General features: G+C 40.5%; 1 protein-coding gene across 1 annotated transcript; it reads right to left on the reverse strand.

Annotated features, from left to right (window-relative positions):
* Positions 1-4,125: 4,125 nt before the first annotated feature.
* LOC115131502 (alpha-N-acetylgalactosaminide alpha-2,6-sialyltransferase 1-like) lies at positions 4,126-21,784 on the reverse strand. The gene is made up of 9 exons (XM_029663268.2): positions 21,431-21,784; positions 20,345-20,558; positions 20,014-20,179; positions 12,822-12,981; positions 11,565-11,703; positions 10,757-10,860; positions 10,431-10,514; positions 7,555-7,654; positions 4,126-7,221 (listed from the first exon to the last, which is right to left on the reverse strand). The coding sequence occupies exons 1-9, from the start codon at positions 21,532-21,534 to the stop codon at positions 7,009-7,011; spliced, it is 1,284 nt and encodes a 427-aa protein (XP_029519128.1). The 5' UTR covers positions 21,535-21,784; the 3' UTR covers positions 4,126-7,008.
* Between the last annotated feature and the right edge of the window lie 5,353 nt (positions 21,785-27,137).

The following is a 27,137-nucleotide window of genomic DNA, read 5'->3' on the forward strand; positions in this document are numbered from 1 at the left end:
AATGTAAATTACCCTCTCAGAAGCTTCTAAAGCCATGACATCATTTTCTGGAATGTTCCAAGCTGTTTAAAGGCAGTCAACTTTGTGTATGTAAACATCTGACACACTGCAATTGTGATACAGTGAATTATAAGAGAAATAGTCTAAACAATTTTTGGAAAAATGACTTGTTTCATCCACAAAATAGATGTCCTTACCGACTTGCCAAAACTATAGTTTGTTAACAAGAAATCTGTGGAGTGGTTGAAACACGAGATTTAATGACTCCAACCTAAATATATGTAAACTTCCGACTTCAAATGTATTTATGGGAAAAAATATTCCCTAACACTTGAATCCCAATCTTGGACAGGTAAAGAAACAATGTGTCAATGCAAAAAAACATGACTAATTACTGTCCATGATTAACCTCAACCTTGTGGGTATGTGGTCCAATAAAGTGCCAACTCAATTGTACCACTGACTAGTCTCATGCCCCTATGAATGGGGACACAGGGCAATAGTTTTAAATCTAAACCAGACCCTTTTTTACTGGAGTACACTAACCCCTAATTGGTCTTTTTCTTGACACATAGTAGCAGTTTACCAAATAAGAAGTCAAGAAGATCAAAAAGTAGATTGTTGTAAGAGTGTATTACATCCTGTCCTGGCCCCATTGTCATATCCATTCTGGATTATGAGTGGTAAAATCACAGCTGAAAAATGCCTCTATGCATGTACAGGCTATACTGTATGTGGGAATGTCTGTCCTACACGCTACTTTTATTTTTCTCCTGTAAATGGTTCAGTGCCTATAATTTAGGCTGTGTGTAGATTGGGGCATAAAGGACATTACCTCTACTAGATTATTGTCACGTCTCTCCTCAGAATGAGGATCGGACCAAAGCACAGCGTGGTAAGTGTTCATGATTAATTATTACTCAAAACACTCAAACAGTTCTGTAAGGCAAATAAACTATACAGAAAACAACTACCCACAAAACACAGGTGGGAAAAAGGCTGCCTAAGTATGATTCCCAATCAGAGACAACAATAGACAGCTGCCTCTGATTGGGAACCACACTCAGCCAAAAACAAAGAAATAGAAAACCAAAATAGATAATAAAAGCCTCTCTCTGGCCAGGGCGTGACAATTATAGTGATAAGGAAATCAACATACAGTTGTGGCTTGTGTAATAATTTGCCTATAACTAATCAGAATTCCATTATGATTACATAAAAAAGAGAATTGTTCAAAGTGAGAAGATCCTGCCATGGAAAAGACAACTGGGTGGACATAAGTGGAAAGGAAGGGAAATAACTCACACCATGCAGCAGGACACCTTCAGCTGCAGGGTTGTTGGAATGCAGGTTTGATAGTTATATTTTCAATAATGAATAGTTAGCTGTTGTGACAATTAGGTCAAAAACGATATTTTATTTTTTGGTGTGGATGGCCAAGAAAGTTGCACAGAACTTCCCCAACATCCGCTCCTAAATTGATATAGAACCTTCCCAAAATCACATGGAGCAACTGTGAAATTAAATGGCTGAGGATATACTAAAAATCTCTGGTATCTAATGACATTTAATTCAAAGTAAATTCTTTATTTTTATGTACAGTCGTGGCCAAAAGTTGAGAATGACACAAATATAAATTAACAAAGTCTGCTGCCTCAGTTTGTATGATGGCAATTTGCATATACTCCAGAATTTTATGAAGAGTATTCAAATGCAACTAATTGCAAAGTCCTTCTTTGCCATGCAAATGAACTGAATCCCCCCCCCAAAAAAATTCCACTGCATTTCAGCCCTGCCCGAAAAGGGCCAGCTGACATCATGTCAGTGATTCTCTCGTTAACACAGGTGTGAGTGTTGACAAGGACAAGGCTGGAGATCACTCTTTTATGCTGATTGAGTTCGAATAACAGACTGGAAGCTTCAAAAGGAATTGGAATCATTGCTTGGAATCATTGTTCTTCCTCTGTCAACCATGGTTACCTGCAAGGAAACACGTGCCGTCATCATTGCTTTGCACAAAAAGAGCGTCACTGATATTGCTGCCAGTAAGATTGCACCTAAATCAACCATTTACCGGATCATCAAGAACTTCAAGGAGAGGGGTTATTTTGTTGTGAAGAAGGCTTCAGGGCACCCAAGAAAGTCCAGCAAGCGCCAAAAACATCGCCTAAAGTTGATTCAGCTGCGGGATTGGGGCACCACCAGTACAGAACTTGCTCAGGAATGGCAGCAGGCAGGTGTTAGTGCATCTGCACGCACAGTGAGGCGATAACTTTGAGGATGGCCTGGTGTCAAGAAGGGCAGCAAAGAAGCCACTTCTCTCCAGGAAAAACATCAGGGACAGACTGATTCTGCAAAAGGTACAGGGATTGGACTGCTGAGGACTGGGGTAAAGTCATTTTCTCTAATGAATCTTGTGGCATCTGGAAAAAAGCTTGTCCGGAGAAGACAAGGTGAGCGCTACCATCAGTCCTGTGTCATGCCAACAGTAAAGCATCCTGAGACCATTCATGTGTGGGGTTGCTTCTCAGCCAAGGGAGTGGGCTCACTCACAATTTTGCCTAAGAAGACAGCCATGAATAAAGAATTGTACCAACACATCCTCCGAGAGCAACTTCTCCCAACCATCCAGGAAACAGTTTGGTGACGAACAATGTCTTTTCCAGCATGATGGAGCTCCTTGCCATGAGGCAAAAGTGATAACTAAGTGGCTCGGGGAACAAAACATTGATATTTTGGGTCCATGGCCAAGGAACTCCCCAGACCTTAATCCCATTGAGAACTTGTGGTCAATCCTCAAGAGGCCGGTGGACAAACAAAACCCCACAAATTCTGACAAACTTCAAGCATTGATTATGCAAGAATGGGCTGCCATCAGTCAGGATGTGGACCAGAAGTTAATTGACAGCATGACAGGGCAGATTGCAGAGGTCTTGAAAAATAAGTGTCAACACTGCAAATATTGACTCTTTGCATCAACTTCATATAATTGTCAATAAAAGCCTTTGACACATATGAAATGCTTGTAATTATACTTCAGTTTCCATAGTAACATCTGACAAAAATATCTAAAGACACTGAAGCAGCAAACTTTGTGGAAATTAATATTTGTCATTCTCAAAACTTTTGGCCACGACTGTAGTTGTGTTGGACAACCATATGTTCAGTTCATGCCTATGATTTCAGAGTTCAACAAAGCCAACAACTGCTTCATGTGGCCCAAAGACTGACTGGGTTATGTGAGCGGACCACGTAATTGGGCGTCACTCTAAAGCGGAAAGGTGGAATAAACGACTCAGGAGTAGGTTTTCTTCATTGAACACAGTTCTCTATTGAGGGCATTTGGTCAACACAAACACTCCAACATAATCAATGAAAATCTCCCAAGGACAAACCTACATTTTCTTCTCCAGATGAAAGAGGAACACAATACGATTATCTTTAAACTATAACAAAAGTCACGAGATTGTCACCGTCTTAGTGGTTCTTCGTGGATAGCTCCTCTGTCTCAGTGGCCATCTTCCAGAGATAGTTTTTCCCCCCACTCTCTCTGCTGGTTCCATACTCTCTCTTATAGGGGAAGGGGAATATCAGTACCGTCAACTGTGCTTAATTGCCTCTGGTTACCTTGTCTCCCATGCCTTGTTGGGCTACTATCCGTGAGCCAAGCCTGCCCTCTGGTGGTCCTTCCACAGTTAGCAATTTTATTTAACATGTTTAGAATCTTTTGACAACAGTCAAAACATGTAAGACAATTTATGATATAACACAATGTATGGCTAATTTGTCATACTGCATTGAAATTTGTTATTATTTATAACGTGTTACGCTTTGTTTTGTTTTCGATTGAATGTTTTTCATGCCAACGGTGGTTCCATGTGCTGTGCCTAGGAATGAAGACAAAAGAGTTCAACAGAGTGAAGAACACAAACTGGAAGTGCAGTCTTTGTTGTTGAAAATGTATGCTATACCCCACCCACACTGAAGAGGCTCTGACATGTACATCAACCATGGATAAAGAGAAAGTTAACACGGTGAAATGTTCTGTACTTATTTGAAGTAAAGTGTCTGTTGACATGTTAGAAAAGATTAAAGGTCTACAATTTCTGTTTAATTTGTCAATATTCCATTTTTATTCATTGATTTTATGGCCACCATTACTGTGGTTACATTTTCAGTATATGTATTGCCCAGCAAACCCACTGCAGCCTATCTCACTAGCTCACTCTCCATCCCTGCTTTGGACAATTATTAGCATGACTCTTGTACAGTACTTTGCCCTTTTCCTTTATGGTTGATATTAACGACAAAAGGAAATATTATCTGTCCCTCCCCTATTGTGTACCGCTGTTAAATACTGTGGCAAAAAAAAAAAACAGGGAAAATAAGAACTTAGGACTACCAATTATTATCAATAAATATTAAAGAAAAGGGTAAACACAACACTGGACTGAACCCCCTAATTGTCAAACTAATATTAATGTACAACAATATAGAAGCTACATGACTAGAGGTTATGCAATATGGATGTATATCCACTGCATGCTTCTTAGGTGTGTAATTGACATGACCAAGGAGCTATTGAAATGTAAAACTATGAAAAATGTATTTTACACTGCTTGATTTTACCGTACACAAACAAGAGTGTGCAATATATAAGGCTAGTCTGTGGACATTCTGAAGTTTGTTTGAGTCCAGTAGGTCACATGACCAAGGAGTGATTGAAGTTTTTCACTTTGAAAAATGAATGTAAAATCGAGTAAGATGAAAATGAACAAACTAAAGGGTGTGCGGTGTGTAGGCCCACTGAGTGTACATTCTGAACCTTGTTTGAAGTCAGTAGGTCACATGACCAAGGAGCTATTGAAATTTCGAAAAAATAATGTAAAAATGTGTGAGATGAAAATGGACAAACCAAAGGGTGTGCAATATAGAAGGGTAGTCAGTGGACATTCTGAACCTTGTTTGAGTCAAGTAGGTCACATGACCAAGGAGCTATAGAAATTTGAATGTAAAAAAGTTTGTACTTTGTTTATGCTCCCTAACTAGTTCAACTAGGAATACAAAATGCTGCTCATATTTCCACATGTTTATTAGCTTTGGAAAGTGAATTAATGTCCAAATCGTGAAAATAAGACCTGAGCAATGTTGTGCACAATTTTTCCAACATCATGACACTTATTAGGAGTCTGTGGCTCAAGTGGTTTGAAAGCTATTGAGGTCTGAAAGAGTGAAAATCCGTCTGAAATCCGTCAAAGTTCCAACTTGAAACTATCTTTACCTCGGTGGTTATCGTCTACAACATCACAGATGTCATCGGAGGATTGATTACCTCGGAAGTTAGCAAGCCAGTGAGGCAAGGTAAAATATCACAAATAAAACTAGATAAAGCCAGAATAATAATATACTTGTTGAGCATAGCCATAGCCATAGCCATAGCCATAGCCATAGCCATAGCCATAGCCATAGCATAGCCATAGCCATAGCCATAGCCATAGCCATAGCCATCAGTCTTGTGTGTTTTCATGGTGTTCACATACTCACTGCTAAATTTGTCAAGGTCCCGATATCAGCATTTAGTTTTTATCAGCATTTAGTTTTTAGCTGTGAGCTGTGAGCATTCGTGTGCACCCCTCAAACGTGACATTTCCCAAAGGGCACAACACGTCATTTCAAAGTGGATAATTTGGTAATATTTGGCTGAGACATTGATCAATGAGATTACAAACTACATTCACCCGCTCAAAAAGACAGCGAAAAGTTAATTGAGTTTCCAATGTGCTTTCAACCATCTAAAAGCACAATCAATTTCAAATGGAAAAACAATGTTCAATTTCTGGCTTAGTCACCCAAATCTCTATCACTGCGCTTTCAACCATTTAAAAGCACAGCAATGTTCAAATGTGAATACAATGTCAGATATTTGGTTTATTCATACAACATATTAATGTGTTATCTCTGTGCTTCATCTAATAGCACAACCAAATTACCTGGATTGCAGTTGAGATTATATAGTTTAATTGCATTCATTAACATTTATTTTAGGTTGACTTGCAAATGTGAATTTTACATATAATTTGTTAACTTAACAAAAACTTAATAGGCTATATAGGCCAATTCCCATGAGGGTTAAAGGTACACATTCAATATATTCTATACAAGGTTTGTGTATGTTGAAATTTGGTTACCATGAAGACATAACCCAATGGTTGAAATTTCACCCTCAAAACAACAGTTGATTACTTTTTCCAAATCCAATGTATTTTCCATGTAGATTCCACGTCACAATATGTTGACTAATTACTTTAAAGCAATGTTAACACAAACCATATAGAAAGGGGCTACTTGCAAATGTATTTTACATGTATTTGAATTAAATACATTACTTGGCACCAGTATTATTGGCTATTTGTCAACTAGCTCTCGCAGTCTCAAGTCAGAAATAAACATTTGTCCATGTTTCTCAAACGTCAAATTTCAAAGTTGTTGCAAAAGTCAAATTTGTAAGTATTTATGGTTAAGTTTAGGCATTAACTCTGAATTGTCAATGTTAGAATTAAGTTTAGGCATTAACTTTGAATTGTAAGTGTTAGAATTAAGTTTAGGCATAAACTTTGAATTGTAAGTGTTAGAATTAAGTTCAGGCATTAACTCTGAAATTGTAAGGTTAGGCATGAACTCCAAATGGTTAAGGTAAGAGTGAAGGTTTGGGATAGGCTTAAAACAACAATTGCTGGATTCGAGCGTGCTACCTTTGGCACCTGAGGCAGATACCTATTCGCCATCCCCGTCCACAAAGCCCGAGAAAAACTTAAACCTACTTGAAGGTAACAGCTTTCACTGTTGCCCCTGATGGCATGGGATGGATAATACATGCATTTCAAGTAAATACATTACTTGGCACCAGTATTTTGTTGTTTATTCTGATATAAATGCAATGGTCTTTAGTTTATTTTGTAACAAGATACATGACATGTCAATGTATCTTTGCTCATCTCAGACAGGGTTTTATGGTTCTGTTGGCTTTCCTGTCTTTCTCTCTGGGCTCTCCTGTCTCTGATAAAGCCTGATGATCTTGGTGTCATGTAGTTTCTTCCAGGTCTTGATCTCTAGGTTGTAGTCGTGATTAGCGTAGAAGATGACTCTGGTTTTAGAGTGTCTCTCAGCATAGTAGTTAGGATATTTACTGTGGTCCTCAGTGATGAATCCATACGCATCCACCTGAGACAGGGCAGAAGTAGAGATAGATGATCTCAGATGCTACCATGTTCCTCTTACACTGTTGTGCACTACTTTAAACTAGAGCCCCAATTTCAATAAAGAAGACCAGCATAATAAGACCATCAAATAACTCAATGGTCTGTTTCAGCATAGTCATGGCGCCAAGTCAGCGATGTACAACAACGTAATTACATTCAGTAGATGTAGTGCAGTACAGCACTCGCTTCTAAGTTACTTCTAAATTGAAATTGTGTGTGTGTGTGTGTGTGTGTGTTTGTGTGTTTGTGTATGTGTGTGTGTGTGTGCGTGTGTGTGTGTGTGGTGCAGACTAACCACATCACAGGTGTGCAGGGCCAGGAAGAGTGTGAATGCTCCGTTAGTAGGTCTGCATATAGCCCAATAAGAACCCTTCAGCGCCTGGGACCACATGAACCTACGAATGAGGAGCACAGATACACACACAGTTTCATTTCAGAAGTACAGTTGAAGTAGGAAGTTTACATAACCTTAGGTTGGAGTCATTAAAACACATTTTTCAACCACTCCACAAAAACTATAGTTTTGGCAAGTCGGTAAGGACATCTACTTTGTGCATGTTTACAGACAGATTATTTCACTTATAATTCACTGTATCACAATTTCAGTGGGTCAGACGTTTACATACACTAAGTTGACTCTGCCTTTAAACAGCTTGGAATTTTCCGGAAAATGATGTCATGGCTTTAGAAGCTTCTGATAGGCTAACTGACATTTTTGAGTCAATTGGAGGTGTACCTGTGGATGCATTTCAAGGCCTACCTTCAAACTCGGTGCCTCTTTGCTTGACATCTTGGAAAAATCTAAAGAAATCAGCCAAGATTTCCACAAGTCTGGTTGATCCTTGGGAGCAATTTCCAAACGCCTGAAGGTACAACGTTCATCTGTACAAACAATAGTACGCAAGTATAAACACCACGCAGCCGTCATACCGCTCAGGAAGGAGACGCGTTCTGTCTCCTAGAGATGAACATTCTTTGGTTCGAAAAGTGCAAATCAATCCCAGAACAACCGCAAAGGACCTTGTGAAGATGCTGGAGGAAAAAGGTACAAAGTATCTATATCCACAGTGAAACGAGTCCTATATCGACATAGCCTGAAAGGCGCTCAGCAAAGAAGACGCCACTGCTCCAAAACCGCCATAAAATAGCCCGATTACGGTTTGCAACTGCACATGGGGGCAAAGACAGTACTTTTTGGAGAAATGTCCGCTGATCTGATGAAACAAAAATAGAACTGTTTGGCCATAATGACCATTGTGATGTTTGCAGGAAAAGGGGGAGGCTTGCAAGCCAAAGAACATCATCCCAACCATAAAGCACGGGGGTAGCAGCATCATGTTGTGGGGGTGCTTTGCTGCAGGAGGGACTGGTGCACTTCACAAAATAGATGGCTACATGAGGATGGAAAATTATGTGGATATATTGAAGCAACATCTCAAGACATCTGTCAGGCATCAGTCAGACATCAGTCAGTTGGAGTGGCCATCACAAATCCCTGACCTCAATCCTATAGAGAATTTGAGGGCAGAACTGAAAAAGTGTGTGTGAGCAAGGAGGCCTACAAACCTGACTCAGTTACACCTGCTCTGTCAGGAGGAATGGGTCAAAATTGACCCAACTTATTGTGAGAAGCTTGTGGAAGGCTACCTGAAACGTTTATCCCAAGTTAAACAATTGAAAGGCAATGCTACCAAATACTAATTGAGTGTTGACTAATTGAATGTAAACTTCTGACCCACTGGGAATGTGATGAAAGAAATAAAATCTGAAATAAATCATTCTCTTTACTATTATTCAGACATGTCACATTTGTTAAATAAAGTGATGATCCTAATTGACCTAAGACAGGGAATTTTTACGAGGATTAAATGTCAGGAATTGTGAAAAACTGAGTTTAAATGTATTTGGCTAAGGTGTATGTAAACTTCCGACTTCAACTGTAACATAGAAGCGAGTGCTGTACTGCACTGCATGCACTATGTGATCACGTGGTTCTACCTACACCGCCTTCAGAAAGTATTCACGCCCTTTGACTTATTCCACATTTTGTTGTGTTACAGCCTGAATTCAAAATGCATTACAAAAATAATTATCACCTATCTACACACAATAAAACATGAAAAAGTGAAAACATAAATTAAGTCTCTAAGAGCTTTGCACACCTGGATTGTACAATATTTTCCCATAACTAATTTTAAAAAAATGTCAAGCCCTGTCAAATTGGATGCTGATTATCGCTAGACAACCATTTTCAAGTCGCATTGCGAGGCATTGGAAAACCTCCCTGGTCTTTGTGATAGAATATGTGTTTGAAATTCACTGCTCAACTGAGGGACCTTACAGATAATTGTATGTGTGGAATATAGAAATGAGGTTGTCATTCAAAAATCATGCTAAGCACTATTAAGGCACACAGAGTCCATTATTATGTGACTTGTTGAGCAAATTTTAACTCATGAACTTATTTAGGCATGCCATAACAAAGGGGTTGAATACTCATTGACTCAAGACATTTCAGCTTTTCATTTTTAATTCGGAAAATTTTCAAAAACCATAATTCCACTTTGACATTATGGGGTATTGTGTATAGGCCAGTGACAAAACAAATCTAAATTGAATAAATGTTAAATTCAGGCTGTAACACAACAAAATGTGGAGAAAGTCAAGGGATGTGAATACTTTCTGAAGCTACTGTAGCTGACTTGGCGCCATTACTATACTAGTAATTTCTATGTTGTGTGTCTCCTTAAAAATAATTTAAGCCATTAAGCAGACACTTTTATCCATAGCAATTTAGAGTAATGCGTGCATACAGTTTCACATGTGTGGTCCCAGTGAGAATTGAACACACAGTCATGGGATTGCTAGCACCGTGCCCTATCAACAGAGCCAGAATTGACCACATTGAATATGCCACAAAGTAGCTGGCAATTCCTTAACCGTATGTGTGTTGAAGGCCACTAGGACTAGTCTGGGTACTAGTCTGTTTGGCTACCATTTCACTCCTTGTACACCGTGTCATTGCTAGAGAAGACAATTCCATATGGAGTTGGCAAGAGAGCTGAAACAGACTGGTACCTAGGCTACACTAGGACCTATTGCATCCTCCTCAAGCAGAGGGCTAGCCTTCTCTCCTTTCATACAACTGTTATTGGACGCTGTTTGTTATACCTGTTACGGGCGTATCTGAGGAAGTCAGGGTGAAGAACATAGAAGCGGTTCTCATCAAACTCTCCTGAGTATTGCATCCACGGTCTGCAGATAAGACAGCAAACACAACACTGAGCAGTGTGTTTGTGTGTGTGTGTGTGTGTGTGTGTGTGTGTGTGCGTGCGTGTGCGTGTGTGTGTGTGCGTGTGCGTGCATGCGTCAGAACTGGGTTCAAAAACTATTTTAAATCTAAAAATGACTTTAGCTGAGCTTGCCTGGCACAATGGACCAATAGATAGTCGTGAGAGCAAAGAGTGTCAGTGTGTGAGACCACGTCACAGGCTTACCGTCTGTTCCTGTAGGGTCCATCAGAGACAGTTGTCCTCCCCAATAGACCCTTTAGCCACTGGAAATCCCTCAGCCCCTCTGGAATCAGCACATACTTTATACCCTGCACAGAACAGGCACACTCAGCACTCAGCAGTATGTGTCTGTGCATGCCTACGTGTGGGTGCGTGAGTGTGTGTGAGTGTAATAGGAATTTCCATGTGGCCTAAAGAGCAGAGCAGTCGCAGATTAAATCAATAAAAAAAATCAATCCGGTTTATTAGTTGCAACAGGGAGACACCTACACCAGAGAAGCAGAGAAAATGTCTAACTGGCCTTCTCTGAGAAGACCCTTATATCCTAATCAGCAAACAACTGTTCTGTAAACACCAGCCCGACAGGCTTGTAGGAAGTCAAAACATAAGGCAGGGACTTTGTCATCTGCTACAGAACCACACTGTGTTCTTCCACAGAAGACAAACCAACAGTGAATAATCAGTATGTCCTTGGTCCTTGAACTTGGTCCTCCAGTCTGGCGTCAATCGCTATCAACAGATAAGAGAACAATCCATAACATTCAGCTTCAAGTCTAGTGACCATCAAGTTGCACCTAGTGTCACAAACAGAACACTGGAAATCACGTGTAAAACAGAAAGGGAAAACATAGAAATATGCTTAACATTGTGTTGCACTCTAAACTGAAAATATGAACTTTATTGATCTTAAATGTCCCCATTACAGTGAGAACTTAATACCATCTCAGTCATGAACCTTTAAAAAGTCACTGTAGTCTCGTGTCAGTACAGCAGCAGCACTTCGGTTACCTACCTTGTCATGCGGTGCACTGTTGTAGCCGTATTTCTTGAATATGAGAAGAGACTGGGTGATGGAGTGGGCGGTGTGAACGTAGACCGAGGTTCTGTTGCCTACATCCTCCTCGTAACCCTTGGTTACGGCACCATTCATCCTGACAGAGACAGGAACAGGGACAGAGACAGGAAGAGAAAGGCAAGGTTTGTCATCACTCATCACGCAAATGTTGACCACCTCCATTACATTGACACGATCATGATAACTGGTAAGTATGATGCACACATAACAGTTGTGTTGTCTATATTGTAACATGTCTAATCCTAATTGGCAATATCAGATTCTGACTGTGTCTGTATCATTCTAATGCGATTCAACCTACTAATCTATGTATGAGCTCATAATCGTTCATTCAGCCCTATTTCCACAGGCTCCACAGTCCGAAATCCTTTAATAACCTTTACAAAGTCAGACCAGGTGAACCAGTGGAGCAGCCCAGCTAACATGGCGACCATTCTGCCCCTGAAAAGTTTACATCAGTCCTTTCATTCACCCGCAATGCTTCAGGCTAAGCAAGCAGACATTTCTAGGCAGTCAGTCCCCATCAGCATCCCAGCCAATCCCACAATGCACTTAAAAGGTGTGTGTCTCATATCCCTTCCCTCCCTGACACAAATGGACCCTGCCAGATAAAAGAAAATGGTGGCTCCAGGGCGGAGAGAGTGACAACGTCCAGATAGCAATATTGTAAACTAAACGCTTGAGATGTATGTGTGTTATTCTGTATGTCTATGTGTGTGTGTTGCTGAATAAATCCCATTCCAAACATACTGTAACCCTACCTTAATAAAACAAAGTACAACAAATATTTGATGTAGCGAACATACTGGAGAAAATAAAGTTATATGGACTATCCTGTTGGTGTTATAGTAATTCACTAAGGCTGGGACTAAAGCCCTACTGTGATGAACACCTCCAGTGCTTGCCAGGAGTACGGCCAGCAGTTAAACTCACAACCCTTTTTATTCTCATGGGAGTCTATCTCCTGACTTCAAACACAAAGTCATGATCCAGAACCAAAAATAGGTTATAGCTGAAACGTTAATATCAACATGTTTGTTTTAATTAGCTTAGCTTTTTATCCTTCCTGATTGGTGCATTTTGTTTCTACTGTACATTGCAATGTGCTGATGCATGCACTCACAGCAACACACACAGAGACACACACACAGAGACACACACCACACACACACAGACCACAATGGCCCCACTGACCGGAACACATAGTCGTGAGCATCTATCTCCTTGCCCATCCTAGAGCCGTTGAGTATTCCTCCTGTTGCCACCACAGCACAGCGTATACACCCAGGGTTTCCCCGTGGCAAGAGCAGGGGCTCTCTGGGCTTGGGAATCAGATCCACCACTGCCTTTATCTCTGTAAACACACAGATACAAAACCTATTTTTGGGGGATTCAATAAAGGGCCACTTTGGAAATACTTTGTAACCACTCCATTCACAATGTCTTAATAATAAAGGTCAAGTAGATCTACATACCAGTAGAAACAGTAAATAAACCATTGGCTCGTTGATGAAAATAAACTCTGACACTTTACATTGCATAGGCTGCAGTAAAAATCCGGAAAAAGTCCGGTACAGATACAACAGCCGAGACAAGACGGTTTTATTCAGTTTTAGAATAAAGTTAACTTGATCTGAACGGTCTCATGACGCTTCTGGAGTTTCCAAGATACATGGAGTTAAAACATCCAGTCAAACTGGTCCAGCATGCATACAAGGCACTATGACATGGACCAAAAGGGCCTATAGGGTAGAGATTCCAAATGTGTCAAACATTGCTCAAATGTTAAAATGCGCAAAAGTCACTTGAATAATAGAAACAAGCACAGAAGGTTGAATAAATGACCAGAACCTGAAGGGAAACCATAGCCAATAGTTTTATTTCCCATTTTTCATTGCAGTGTCCCTTTAAAAGTGCAATATGCAGAAATCGCTCAACCATTTCCTGGTTGCTAAAATTCTAATAGTTTGCCTAATTTCAGTTTGTGTGACAAAACAAGAAACTATGGTATAGAGAATCATTGTACCATCTAATCCGCTGTGAAATATATTTTCCATAAGAAAAAATACTGTATTTCCAGCTGTTTGAATATGGTGTACGCTGGTGTACTTAACGGTGTGTTGGTAAAATCACTGGTGAAGCCAAGCATGGAAGAAAATGCCTTATTACAACCTGTGTTAATAATAATTGCGTTCTTTGCTCTATAACCTGTTAGTTCATATGCCACCGTGATATATCGGCCTAAGGCTGAGACAATCAATTAAATAAGAATAAATTCAACCACACCTTTGTTTCATTACAAAACTAGAGAGCAACATCTGTCTGGTGAAGTCCACAAAACATATTGCATGTAACAAACCTTTACATGACCTACAGCACGGTCAAGCAAGTTAATGTTTCTGACATTTCTGGACTATTAAACAACTATTGATTTAGAACCAAGTCTAAATAAAAACAGGAGCTAACTCCACTATTTCAGCACCGTTTCAAATTCAGTATTTCAACATCATCAAATCACTTAGTCTAATACAGAGACAATTAAAAGATCCCCAAAATGATTTAGTCCTATCCACATAAGCTAAATATGATGTGGCTGTCCATGTTTTAGATTTCTGTGTTCGTGAAGTAGAAAAAAGTTGTTGACTCACCCTACTTGTGGAGAAAGACCAATTCCATCCTCCTCTCTTTCATGTTGACGAAACATACAGGACACACTTTTATTCCTTTTTGTTCTAGGCTACCTGGCTAAAATGCTTGCTCGCTACCCTACCTTCCTTTCATGGGCAACGTTAGCTAGTTAACATTAGTCTTAGTCTAGCTACATATTGCTCTCAATTTGATGTGATTGGAGGGAAGCCAAATCCAAACTGGCTTCCTTTTATAATGTTTTTTTGGTGCGGCAGGACCGTTCACAGTTGAGCTCACTCAGTTTTTTCTTTCTTTATTTTGTCAATTGTTTGGGGCAGCCTGACTTCCCTTGGCATCCATGAATACGTGCCACTGTACAAAACTGAAAGTAGCAAACATGTAACTTAAGAAAGGGAACTATAGAAATGGAAACTTAGAAGAGATCTACCACTTCTTAGACTTGCTTTTAATAAGAATGACAGATTTATAACTCACAACTCTATGTGTTTTTGGTGGGGTCACCCCAAAAGTTACATATAGCAGCTTTAAGCAAAGGACTTCCTTTGGGAAATCAAATGCATATGCCACTTGCTTTTTCCATTCTCTGTCTTGCTGTTTCTATCTTTATGTCATATTCCTGAGGCTGCACACCTAGGGCTGTGGCTGTATTTTATCAGCCGGTTATTGTCATGCGAAAGACTGCCGGTCTCACGGTAATTTACCTTTAATTAACATAAACAGTTCAGCGTGGACAGGCCTCCATAAATACTGTGCAAGCAAGCAGCTGATGGCCAGAAAACAAAGCACTTTCTTCTGAAACTCATCTGTCTATTCTTGTTCAGAGAAATGAAGGCTATTCCATGCGAGAAATTGCCAAGAAACTGAAGATCTCGTACAACTCTGCCTAGAAGGCCAGCATCCCGGAGTCGCCTCTTTACTGTTGATGTTGAGACTGGTGTAGGCTGTTTTCAGCTGTGCTAACATAATTGCAAAATAGTTTTCTAATGATCACTTAGCCTTTTAAAATGATCAACTTGGATTTGCTAACACAACGTACCATTGGAACACAGGATTGATGGTTGCTGATAATGGGCCTCTGTACACCTATGAGGATATTCCATTTTAAAAAAGCAGCCGTTTCCGGCTACAATAGTCATTTACAACATTAACAATGTCTACACTGATCAATTTGATGTTATTTTAATGGCCGAAAAATGTGCTATTCTTTCAAAAACATGGACATTTCTAAGTGACCGCAAACTTTTGAACGATAGTGTTAATGGGCTGCATGATGTAACTTTAGGCTAATGAGCATTTGAGAATGTCGGGAAAAAAAGCTTTGTTCCTTGCCTCAGGGTGCACACACTGTTCTCTCATCAAGTGATCATATTTTTCCACCATCAGAATATTCTCAATTTTATCTTGTTTTTACTAATATGTAAAATTCGTTTTTTATTTAGAATGTCCCATTATTAAATGGACAGGAACACTGGCAGGGGAAAAAATACATGCCATCCACATGCAAGGGTGCATCTTTGGTTTTAGATGTGGGAGGGACATAATATTTGTGTTTTTAGTTATTATAATATTTTTACCCAGTCGGATTAACACGCCAAGCAGCCAGCCCGTCTGCTCGGAGGCATCCACATGGTCCTGAAAACTGGGGGGGGACAAGAATGCAATTTCAGAACGCCCCCCCTGTCCCCAGTGAAAGTTGCACCCCTGTCCATATGCACTGGAATAGCAAATGGAGGCACTTATTCACAGGTTCTCTTTTCACTAGTGCACAGCAGGCTACTCTGGTTATTTCACTCCACACATCAACAACTGTTTGAGGGGCAATGTTGCCTCTCCGTGCGTGAAAGGTGATATTCCGCCAAAACTCTGTATGCCATGGGCTTTCCAACCCTGTTCCTGCAGCTACCCAGATTTTAATTTGGGAACCAAGTGAAATCTGTTTGGGAACATCAATAGTAACATGTTTTCACAACAAAACATATTTCATTACACTGTTGACAGTCCCTGTCTTTGCGCACTCGAGAAAGGAATGAAGGAGAAGGGAGATGGAAATGCAAGGTGGTGAGATATTCTGTCACTAAAGATAATGCCCTAGTATTAGGCCATTCCAAATCAAATACAAATTCACTGTAATTGTAGGGTAACTCTATAAGTCGCCCTGCACAATCAATGAACGAACCAACCAACAACATCGCCTAGGCATATATGTTGTCTCCCAGACTCACGGATAGAATGTTTGAAGAGTAGCATTAAGCTAAACAGTACATCCAGTAATAATAATACTGACCATACTCAAAGGCGATTACAAGAGCTTGGGCCTACGCATATGCATAAGCTCTAATATGGGTATGGGTGTTTTGAATGAATAAATCCCCTTAGAAAGCTGTCCATTTCCTTCTGTTAGGCTTTAGCTGTTAGGCTTTGAAACAACATCCACAACTCCTATGTTTTCCACTCAGTTTCAATCTGAGGTTGAACTTCTTTCTTCAAATTGATCAATCACGGTGAGTTTGAAGTGTTTGGTGTGATTTTCCATTGTATTTGCAGTGATGTCAGAGTGGTTAGAGGGACCACAGAGCCCTGAATACCCAACCAAAAGTGACCCGATGATTGTTTAGCGAGTTGGGTACTACCAACACATGGCCAGAGTGCATTAAAGGAGATTACTGTAACTCAGCGGTCACGTGTCATTTTACTACTGGGCGGTAATAAGCCCAATGCACTCCTTTAGCCAATGTAGACATGCCCTCTTTAAGGCTGTATTATTTTGTGATCTAGCCAGGTATGATAAGTACCAAAGGATACAGTGCCTTCGGGAAGTATTCAGACCCCTTGACTTTTTCAACATTTTGTTAGGTTAAGGCCTTATTCTAAAATGTATTAAATCGTTTTTTCCCCTCATAAATCTACACACTATACCCCATAATGACAGAGCAATAACAGGTTTTTAGAAATGTTTGCTAATACATTTAAAAAAAATAAAAACAGAAATATCACACTTACATAAGTATTTAGACCCTTCACTTAGTACTTTGTTGAAACACCTTTGGCAGCGATTACAGCCTCGAGTCTTAGGTACGACGCTACAAGCTTGGCGCACCTGTATTTGGGGAGTTCCTCCCATTCTTCTCTGCAGATCCTCTCAAGCTCTGGCAGATTGAATGGGGAGTGTTTCTGTGCAGCTACTATCAGGACTCTCTAGAGATGTTTGATTGGGTTCAAGTCCGGGCTCTAGCTGGGCCACTAAAGGACATTTAGACTTGTCCCAAAGCCACTCCTGCATTGCTTTGCTGTGTGCTTAGGGACGTTGTCCTGTTGAAAGGTGAATCTGTGCCCCAGTCTGAGGTCTTGAGCACCCTGGAGCAGGTTTTCATCAGGGATCTCTCTGTACTTTGCTCCGTTCATCTTTCCCTCGATCCTGACTATTCTCCCAGTCCCAGCCTCTGAAAAACCTCCTCACAGAATGATGCTGGAACCACCATGCTTCACCGTAGGGATGGTGCCAGGTTTCCTCCAGACGCTTGGCATTCAGGCCAAAGAGTTCAATCTTGGTTTCATCAGACCAGAGAATCTTGTTTCCCATGATCAGAGTCTTTAGGTGCCTTTTGGCTAACTCCAAGCAGGTTCCTTTCATTGAGGAGTGGCTTCCGTCTGGCCACTTTACCACAAAGGCCGGATTGGTGGAGTGCTGCAGAGATGGTTGTCCTTCTGAAAGGTTCTCCCATCTCCACAGATAAACTCTAGAGCTCTGTCATAGGAACCATCGAGTTCTTGGTCACCTCCCTGACCAAGGCCTTTCTCCCCCGATTGCTCAGTTTGGCCGGGCGGCCAGCTCTATGAAGAGTCTTGCTGGTTCCAAACTTCTTCCATTTAAGAATGATGGAGGCCACTGTGTTCTTGGGGACCTTCAATGCTGTAGAAATGTTTTGGTACTCTTCCCCAGATCTGCGCCTCGACACAATCCTGTCTCAGACCTCCACGGAAAATTCCTTCGACCTCATGGCTTGGTTTTTGCTCTGACATGCACTGTCAATTTTGGGACCTTATGTATAGTTGATGTCTGAAGGTTACATACACCTTAGCCAAATACATTTAAACTCAGTTTTTCACAATTCCTGACATTTAATCCTAGTAACAATTCCCTGGCTTAGGTCAGTTAGGATCACCACTTTATTTTAAGAATGTGAAATGTCAGAATAATAGTAGAGAGGAATGGTTTCTTTCAGCTTTTTTTTCTTTCATCACATTCCATGGGGGTCAGAAGTTTACATACACTCAATTAACTTCCTGGCTGATGTCTTGAGATGTTGCTTCAATATATCCACATAATTTTCCTTCCTCATGAAGCCATCTATTTTGTGAAGTGGACCAGTCCCTCCTGAAGCAAAGCACCCCCAAAACATGATGCTGCCACCCCCGTGCGTAATGGTTGGGATGTTGTTCTTCGGCTTGCAAGCCTCCCCCTTATTCCTCCAAACATAACAATGGTCATTTTGGCCAAACAGTTCTATTTTTGTTTCATCAGATCAGAGGACATTTCTCCAAAAAGTATGATCTTTGTATCCATGTGCAGTTGCAAACTGTAGTCTGGCTTTTTTTATGGCGGTTTTGGAGCAGTGGCGTCTTCCTTGCTGAGCGGCCTTTCAGGTTATGTTGATATAGGGCTCATTTGACTGTGGATATAGATACTTTTGTACCTGTTTTCTCCATCTTCACAAGGTCCTTTGCTGTTGTTCTGTGATTGATTTGCACTTTTCGCACTAAAGTACGTTCCTCTCTAGGAGACAGAATGCGTCTCCTTCCTGAGCGGTATGACAGCTGCGTGGTCCCATGGTGTTTATACTTGCGTACTATTATTTGTACAGATGAATGTGGCACCTTCAGCCGTTTGGAAATTCTACCAATAATGAACAAGACTTGTGGAGGTCTGGAATTTTTTTCTGAGGTTTTGGCTGATTTCTTTTAATTTCCCCTTGATGTCAAGCAAAGAGGCACTGAGTTTGAAGCTAGGCCTTGAAATACATCCACAGGTACACCTCCAATTGACTCACATTATGTCAATTAGCCTATCAGAAGCTTCTAAAGCCATGGCATAATCTTCTGGAATTTTCCATCTGACCCACTGGAATTGTGATACAGTGAATTATAAGTGAAATAATCTGTCTGTAAACAGTTGTTGGAATAGTTACTTGTGTCATGCACAAAGTAGATGTCCTAACCGACTTGCCAAAACTATAGTTTGTTAACAAGACATTTGTGTAGTGGTTGAAAAACAAGTTTTAATGACTCCAACCTAAGTGTATGTAAACTTCCAATTTCAACTGTAGACAGTTATGTGCCTTTCCAAATCATGTCCAATCAATTGAATTGACCACAGGTGGACTACAATAAAGTTGTGGAAACATCTCAAGGATGATCAATGGAAAGAGGATGCACCCCTGAGCTCAATATCGAGTGTCATAGCAAAGGGTCTGAATACTTATGTAAATAAGGTATTTCAGTTTTTAAAACATTTTATTTAAATGTATTTATTAAATGAATCCATTTTAGATTAAAGCTGCAACATAACAAAATGAGGAAAAATGAAAAATAATAAAGTCAATAAAGTCAAAGGCACTGTCAATAATGAAAGTAGGTGTCATTATATCTCATATTCAAAAGTCTACACAGCTGGAGAGGGAGTTGGCTCTATGAGCTGAGCTGCCTGACAAATGATAGTTCTACTCCTGGACACACACACCTGTGTAGTTAGTGTAGTCCATAAAGCCAAAGGGGTTATTGAAGTAGGCTAGTCTGTTCCACTCTGACACGTTGAGTAGTTCTCCGTGGAGGTACATCTGGATGTCTGGTATAAAGGCCTGCTTGAAGCCTGTGTTCTGGGAGTTCCTCAGAGACTGGGGACAGGTCTGGCACACACACACACACACACACACACACACACACACACACACACACACACACACACACACACACACACACACACACACACACACACAGTTTATCTAGGATATTTGTGAATGATTTGCATATCCTTGACCAGTGACGGTCTACTCTAACACACACAGGCTTACCATCTGCCTCTTTTGCTTGTCCCGGACATAAACATCCTCAGAAGCCCAGATGGGATATTGCTTGAAGTCCTTTTTTTGCAGCCGGAGCATGGGGGTCTCCTTGTGTGCAGACCCGGATCCAGCCGTAAAAACATCTCCTGTTGTATTTTTACAAGGACAATTCGTTTCGCAGAGACGCCCTCCCCGAGGAGCTAGTTGTAGTTTTTGAAAATAGCTAAACAATATAAAAGATGACATCATAGGGGGTTTTCTCATTATATATTCTTCTTATCTTTTTGAGTACAGAACATCTTTGTTTTTTCAGTTATACAATTTTAGATTCAGATTTATAGGTTACATTGAAACACTATTATGGTGCGAAGAAATTATGAATACGATAAAATGTCCCTTTAGCTGGCCAATTTTAAGAGACTTCAGAGGTAAATCCTAACTTCCACTGAGGTCGAATTTTCACTTAGACATGCACTGATGTCATGTAATTCTAGGATTCTATCAACGGAACGATAGGATCCATACACACAATAATGACAATATTTTACTACCAAAAATATATATTTTTCAGATAAAACCATAGAGAAAAATGTTGGGCTACAAATGTATTTTGAAAGTATCAGAAAACATCAGTTTCCCTTCATCATTTCACCTCTTTTTTGGGACATTATGATCAAATCAAACAGTAATAATTATTATCCATTAATACATGTCATTATTAATATGTAAGTATTAATGAAAGTACAGTTCAACAAGTATTGTAATCAATAATGTTTTACACAAAGTACACTGCAGGGTTATGGTTACTGCTGTACTGTACAATTAGTGTAAGAATGAATATACTCAATTACACAGTAATATGTGCACTGTAATTAACTAATTTTCATTTATATTTATGTGGTCAAATGCCTCAAATAGGCATCAAATACAACAATTGGAACAAGAAAAAAATATGATTGAGTTTGAGTTTTACTTGTGAGTTTTTATCCTTGTTGTGAATGTCCCCCACAATGTGTAATCTTAAAGGCTAAATACCGTCCGTTGACGAGCTAAACAAGTCAGATATATTGCTATTTGTTGGTGCAGAATACATACCCGATGCTATGATCAGAGATTTGTCCATACAGGAGCACATAGAGCAATGCGCACACGGCGACCATGAGCGCCAAGGTGAGAACTCCCCGGAATTGGGCTCTCATGTTCAAGATAGAGATTGAGAGAGGATCTGCCTAAGTACAGTTGAGACAGAGACTATAATCATCTTCTTAAGAAGTGTATGGTCATGGTGGGATGCGCTGACTTGTTATTTTTATACCTCACTCCTGCCCCTTTTGGGCACGTGCCTGGTTTCACAGTTGTGCCAGCCAACACAGACAGAAATAAAGGTTCTTAAATGGTTCTTCCTCAGTGCTTAAGGTCCATGGAGAACTCTTGCCCGATAAAGAACCTTTGAATTAAAGGACAAGTTCCCTTTTTCAACATAATTCTATTTTTAAGGTAAATGCCATGTTACAGAAGTGTGCAGACACTTTTTTAACAATTTCACTTTGATTTGAGAAACTTATCCACTAGCGATAAACTTTTTCACGCTCGTTCTACAGCTGCAGAGGCACAAATAAACATGAACAAAGGCTCCAAAAACACCCAAATACGTCATTATCAGTATAGCGATGAAGATCTATAGATGTTGTACAGATGAAAGTGGGTCATTCTGAACTTTATCTGGAGCGTTAAATTCACTTTTTTTTTAAGGACAACTCTACTAACCCCATTTATCATTTACAGAAGAGCATTGTATTTCGTCTGTAAATTTCCTCAACCGTACAATTTTTTTTAAAGCGATGGCGATGCTCTTGAAATTACCATTTTTTCGCAAACCGCTCAATAGGAACACCATCATCAGCTATGATATTAATCATCCTAAACTTCTAAAATGCAGTGCTCCCGAATAAGTGCTCCAGAATCCTGCACCTACACCTTCCGCACTTGACTGCACTTCCCTTCTCAACACACTAACACAATAAATGTAATTGTACATTTCAAAGGAGAAAAAAACCCATCCCAATCTGCATGGCGCTCTATGCTATGAACTATTTGTCCAGTAACATACCTCTTGTGATCTACGTAGTTTGATTATCAGAACGTGCTGGTGGACTTCTGGGCACTTTCGTGAAAAAGTGTTGAATCAAGTCCAACTACGCTGACAATTTTAATTGGCTGATACAGAATTCTGTTGCTGGATATAATTTTGTGCTCAGCTGGTCGTACTTAGCATAGTGGCTAATTGTGCCAGGTCTGCCGGGTCTAAGCAAAAGTATAGCCCCATGTTGTGTACAGTGGCAAGAAAAAGTATGTGAACCCTTTGGAAATACCCGGATTTCTACATAAATTGGTTATAAAATTTGATCTGATCTTCATCTAGCTCACAACAATAGACAAACACAGTCTGCTTAAACTAAGAACACACAAAAATGTTTATGTTCTCATGCCGTGGGGTGGCAGGTAGCCTAGTGGTTAGAGCGTTGCAAGATCGAATCCCTGAGCTGACAAGGTAAAAATCTGTTGTTCTACCCCTGAACAAAGCAGTTAACCCACTGTTCCTAGGCTGTCATGGAAAATAAGAATATGTTCTTAACTGACTTGCCTAGCTAAATAAAGGTAAAAAAAGGCCTCCCGGGTGGCGCTGTACTGCAGCGCCAGCTGTGCCACCAGAGACTCTGGGTTCGCGCCCAGGCTCTGTCGTAACCGGCCGTGGGGCGACGCACAATTGGCCTATCGTCGTTCGGGTTAGGGAGGGTTTGGCCGGTAGTGAAATCCTTGTCTCATCGCGCACCAGCGACTCCTGTGGTGGGCCGGGTGCACGGTGTTTCCTCCGACACATTGGTGCGGCTGGCTTCCGGGTTGGATGGCACTGTGTTAAGAAGCAGTGCGGCTTGGTTGGGTTGTGTATCGGAGGACACATGACTTTCACATGACTCCCGTACGGGAGTTGTAGCGATGAGACAATATATTAGCTACTAAAACAATTGGATACCACGAAATTGGGGGTAAAATATAAAAAAATATAAAAAATATAAAATAAATAGAGGTAAAAAAAACAAGTATTTATTGAACACAGTGTACATTCACAGTACAGGGTGGGAAAAGTATGTGAACTCTTGGATTGAATAACTGGCTTTGGCAGCAATAACCTCAACTAAACATTTTCTGTAGTTGCGGATCAGACCTGCACAACGGTCAGGAGAAATGTTGGACCATTCCTCTTTACAAAACTGTTTCATTTCAGCAATATTCTTGGGATGTCTGGTGTGTACTGCTCTCTTGAGGTCATGCCACAGCATCGCAATCAGGTTGAGGTCAGGACTGACTGGGCCACTCCAGAAGGCATATTTTCTTCTGTTGAAGCATTTCTGTTGTTGATTTACTTCTATGTTTTGGGTCGTTGTCCTGTTGCATCACCTAACTTCTGTTGAACTTCAATTGGTGGACAGATAGCCTAACATTCTCCTGCAAAATGTCTTGATAAACTTGAGAATTCATTTTTCCATTAATGATAGTTGTCCAGGCCCTGAGCCAGCAAAGCAGCACCAAACCATGAACCTCCCTCCACCATACTTTACAGTTGGGAGGAGGTTTTGATGTTGGTGTGCTGTGTCTTTTTTCTCCACAGATAGTGTTGTGTGATCCTTCCAAACAACTCAACTGTAGTTTCATCTGTCCTAAGAATATAAACTTCAGAACAATGTTTTGAAAGTTATTGGAGCAATGCATTTTGGGCAACATCCTATTTTTTGTGTCCCACATCCATAAATACATATTAAAACACTTGTTAACATCCCAATATTGTTAATCAACCAGGTTGTCACTGAAATACGTATAATAGTAGCTTTACGTTTTTATAGTACAGCTAGTAGTCACTTGGAAACTAGTATTGTTATATATGTATTGACTTTTCCAAAGATATATTATTGTCCACACAATGAAATATTCTTTAGTGCAATCACTTTAACCTATAACCAGGGTCACTTTCTGCTCAGTGAGAGTGTCAAAGGCGTTAATCTGGCCTAGTTGTCAAAGTTTCAAGCTTTTATTAAATCACTCTGTTTTTTGTCTTATACACGTTATTACAATTCAATGGTTATACAGTCCTAATACATCAATAATGCTCAATCAATCCTTGATGCGCTATACTATGCCAGATAATATTGCAAATATAATTCACTCAAAACACTTCTTATAACTCTTAAACAAAGCAAATAGCCATATATTAACCTTAAAGCTCTATTCCCTTAGTCCTTCCCGAAACTGCTCTTTATAAGAGTACTAATATTTTGGCCTCCGCTGTTTATAATAAAATACTATCATTTTTTATTTAGTCCGAATTTCCTATGGTTACACTTTTTACTGCCTACTGTTTAGATATTGATTTCCTTTTGTCGACCCTTGGCTACTACGAGGCTTACTTATTTCTGGGCTTTTTCAATCTCGCCAAACTGTAATCGTCTCTGGCACCCAAAAGATGGAACTTGTTCTACACGCCTCGCTCTGTTGAGGTGTAAAGTTCTCTCCTACTCAACGTCGTTCGCTTCTTGAGTGAGCTTCCAGAGTACAATACAATTATTAAGATATACCAGTCAATAGTTTGCTCGTGCCTTAATGTCGAGGTAGTCAATACAAACAGAGTATAGTATAAAGTAATTTACCTTGTCTGATGATTCTCTATGATATCCAAATCATATATGTTGAGGATCATGGCTAGGCACTGATCTCTCCTCCTTTAATATCTCTTTTAGACACTCAGTTTGGGGGAAGATGTTCGGGAGTGCAATTCACTTTGCCTGTGAGTGCAACCGACTTTGCCTGTAAGTGCAAAAGTCATTATTACTCAATCCAGTTTTATGTCTTGCAGCACAGATGCCCATACATCTTCTTCTGTTTGGGCGTGGGTTTGGTAAGGCTGCTCATACCACTCCCTGTTAATTTCCACGCAGGTTGGTTCTTGCTTTATTTCCAGTTCTTTCCACTGTTGTTCCACCAATCAGGCCTTTATGGTAGAGTGGCCAGACAGAAGCCATTCCTCAGTAAAAGGCACATGACAGCCCACTTGGAGTTTGCCAAAAGGCACCTAAAGGACTCAGACCATGAGAAACAAGATTCTCTGGTCTGATGAAACTAAGATTTTACTTTTTGGTGTGAATGCCAAACGTCACATCTGGAGGATACATCACAACATCCCTATGGTGAAGAATGGTGGTGGCAGCATCATGCTGTGGGGATGTTTTTCAGCGGCGGGGACTGAAAGATCGAGGGAAAGATGAATGCCTCAAAGTAGAGATCCTTGGTGAAAACCTGCTCCAGAGCGCTCAGGACCTCAGACTGGGGGCGAAGGTTCAACTTCCAACCGGACAATGACCCTAAGCACACAGCCAAGAGCCCGGAATTGAAGCCGATCTAACATCTCTGGAGAGAACTGAAAATAGCTGTGCAGCAATGTTCCCATCCAACGTGACAGAGCTTGAGAGGATCTGCAGAGAAGAATGTGAGAAACTCCCCAAATACAGGTGTGCCAAGCTAGTAGCGTCATATCCAAGAAGACTCGAGGCTGTAATCGCTGCCAAAGGTGCTTCAATCCTCTCCCTGGACCTCTATACCAGGCGGTGTCAGAGGAAGGCCCTAAAAATAGTCAAAGACTCCAGCCACCCTAGTCATAGACTGTTCTCTCTGCTACCGTACGACAAGCATTACCGGAGCACCAAGTCTAGGTCCAAGAGGCTTCTAAACAGCTTCTACCCCCAAGCCATAAGGCTCCTGAACATCTAATCAAATTGCTCTACAGCTTATTTATTTTGTCCCCCCCTCCCTCTTTTACACTGCTGCTACTCTCTGTTATTATCTATCAATAGTCACTTTAAAAACCGGTACCCCCTGTATATAGCCTCGCTATTGTTATTCTACTGCTGCTCTTTAATTATTTGTTACTTTTCATTCTTATTTTTTTTTTGTATTTTTCTTAAAACTTCCAACACTCTACTCAGCAAACTGGATGCAGTTTATCACAGTGCCATCCGTTTTGTCACTAAAGCACCTTATACTACCCACCACTGCGACGTGTATGCTCTAGTCGGTTGGCCCTCGCTACATATTCGTCGCCAGACCCACTGGCTCCAGGTCATCTACAAGGCCATGCTAGGTAAAGCTCCGCCTTATCTCAGTTCACTGGTCACGATGGCAACACCCATCCGTAGCACGCGCTCCAGCAGGTGTATCTCACTGATCAGCCCTAAAGCCAACACCTCATTCGGCCGCCTTTCGTTCCAGTACTCTGCTGCCTGTGACTGGAACGAATTGCAAAAATCGCTGAAGTTGGAGACTTTTATCTCCCTCAACAACTTCAAACATCTGCTATCTGAGCAGCTAACCGATCGCTGCAGCTGTACATAATCTATTGGTAAACAGCCCACCCATTTTCACCTACCTCATCCCCACAGTTTTTATTTATTTACTTTTCTGCTCTTTTGCACACCAATATCTCTACCTGTACATGATCATCTGATCATTTATCACTCCAGTGTTAATCTGCAATATTGTAATTATTCGCCTACCTCCTCATGCCTTTTGCACACATTGTATATAGACTCCCCTTTTCTTCTACTGTGTTATTGACTTGTTAATTGTTTACTCTATGTGTAACTCTGTGTTGTCTGTTCACACTGCTATGCTTTATCTTGGCCAGGTCGCAGTTGCAAATGAGAACTTGTTCTCAACTAGCCTACCTGGTTAAATAAAGGTGAAATAAAAAAAA

Source organism: Oncorhynchus nerka, linkage group LG7 (assembly GCF_034236695.1).
Source record: "Oncorhynchus nerka isolate Pitt River linkage group LG7, Oner_Uvic_2.0, whole genome shotgun sequence".
Lineage (NCBI taxonomy): Eukaryota > Metazoa > Chordata > Actinopteri > Salmoniformes > Salmonidae > Oncorhynchus > Oncorhynchus nerka.

Coding starts and splice junctions, on each gene's coding strand:
- LOC115131502 (XM_029663268.2), bottom strand. CDS start 21,534: ATGAGAGCCCAATTCCGGGGAGTTCTCACCTTGGCGCTCATGGTCGCC. Junction 20,559..21,430: donor ATCTCTGATCATAGCATCGG/GTATGTATTCTG, acceptor TATATTGTTTAG/CTATTTTCAAAAACTACAAC. Junction 7,222..7,554: donor CCCTGCACACCTGTGATGTG/GTTAGTCTGCAC, acceptor GCCCTGTCTCAG/GTGGATGCGTATGGATTCAT.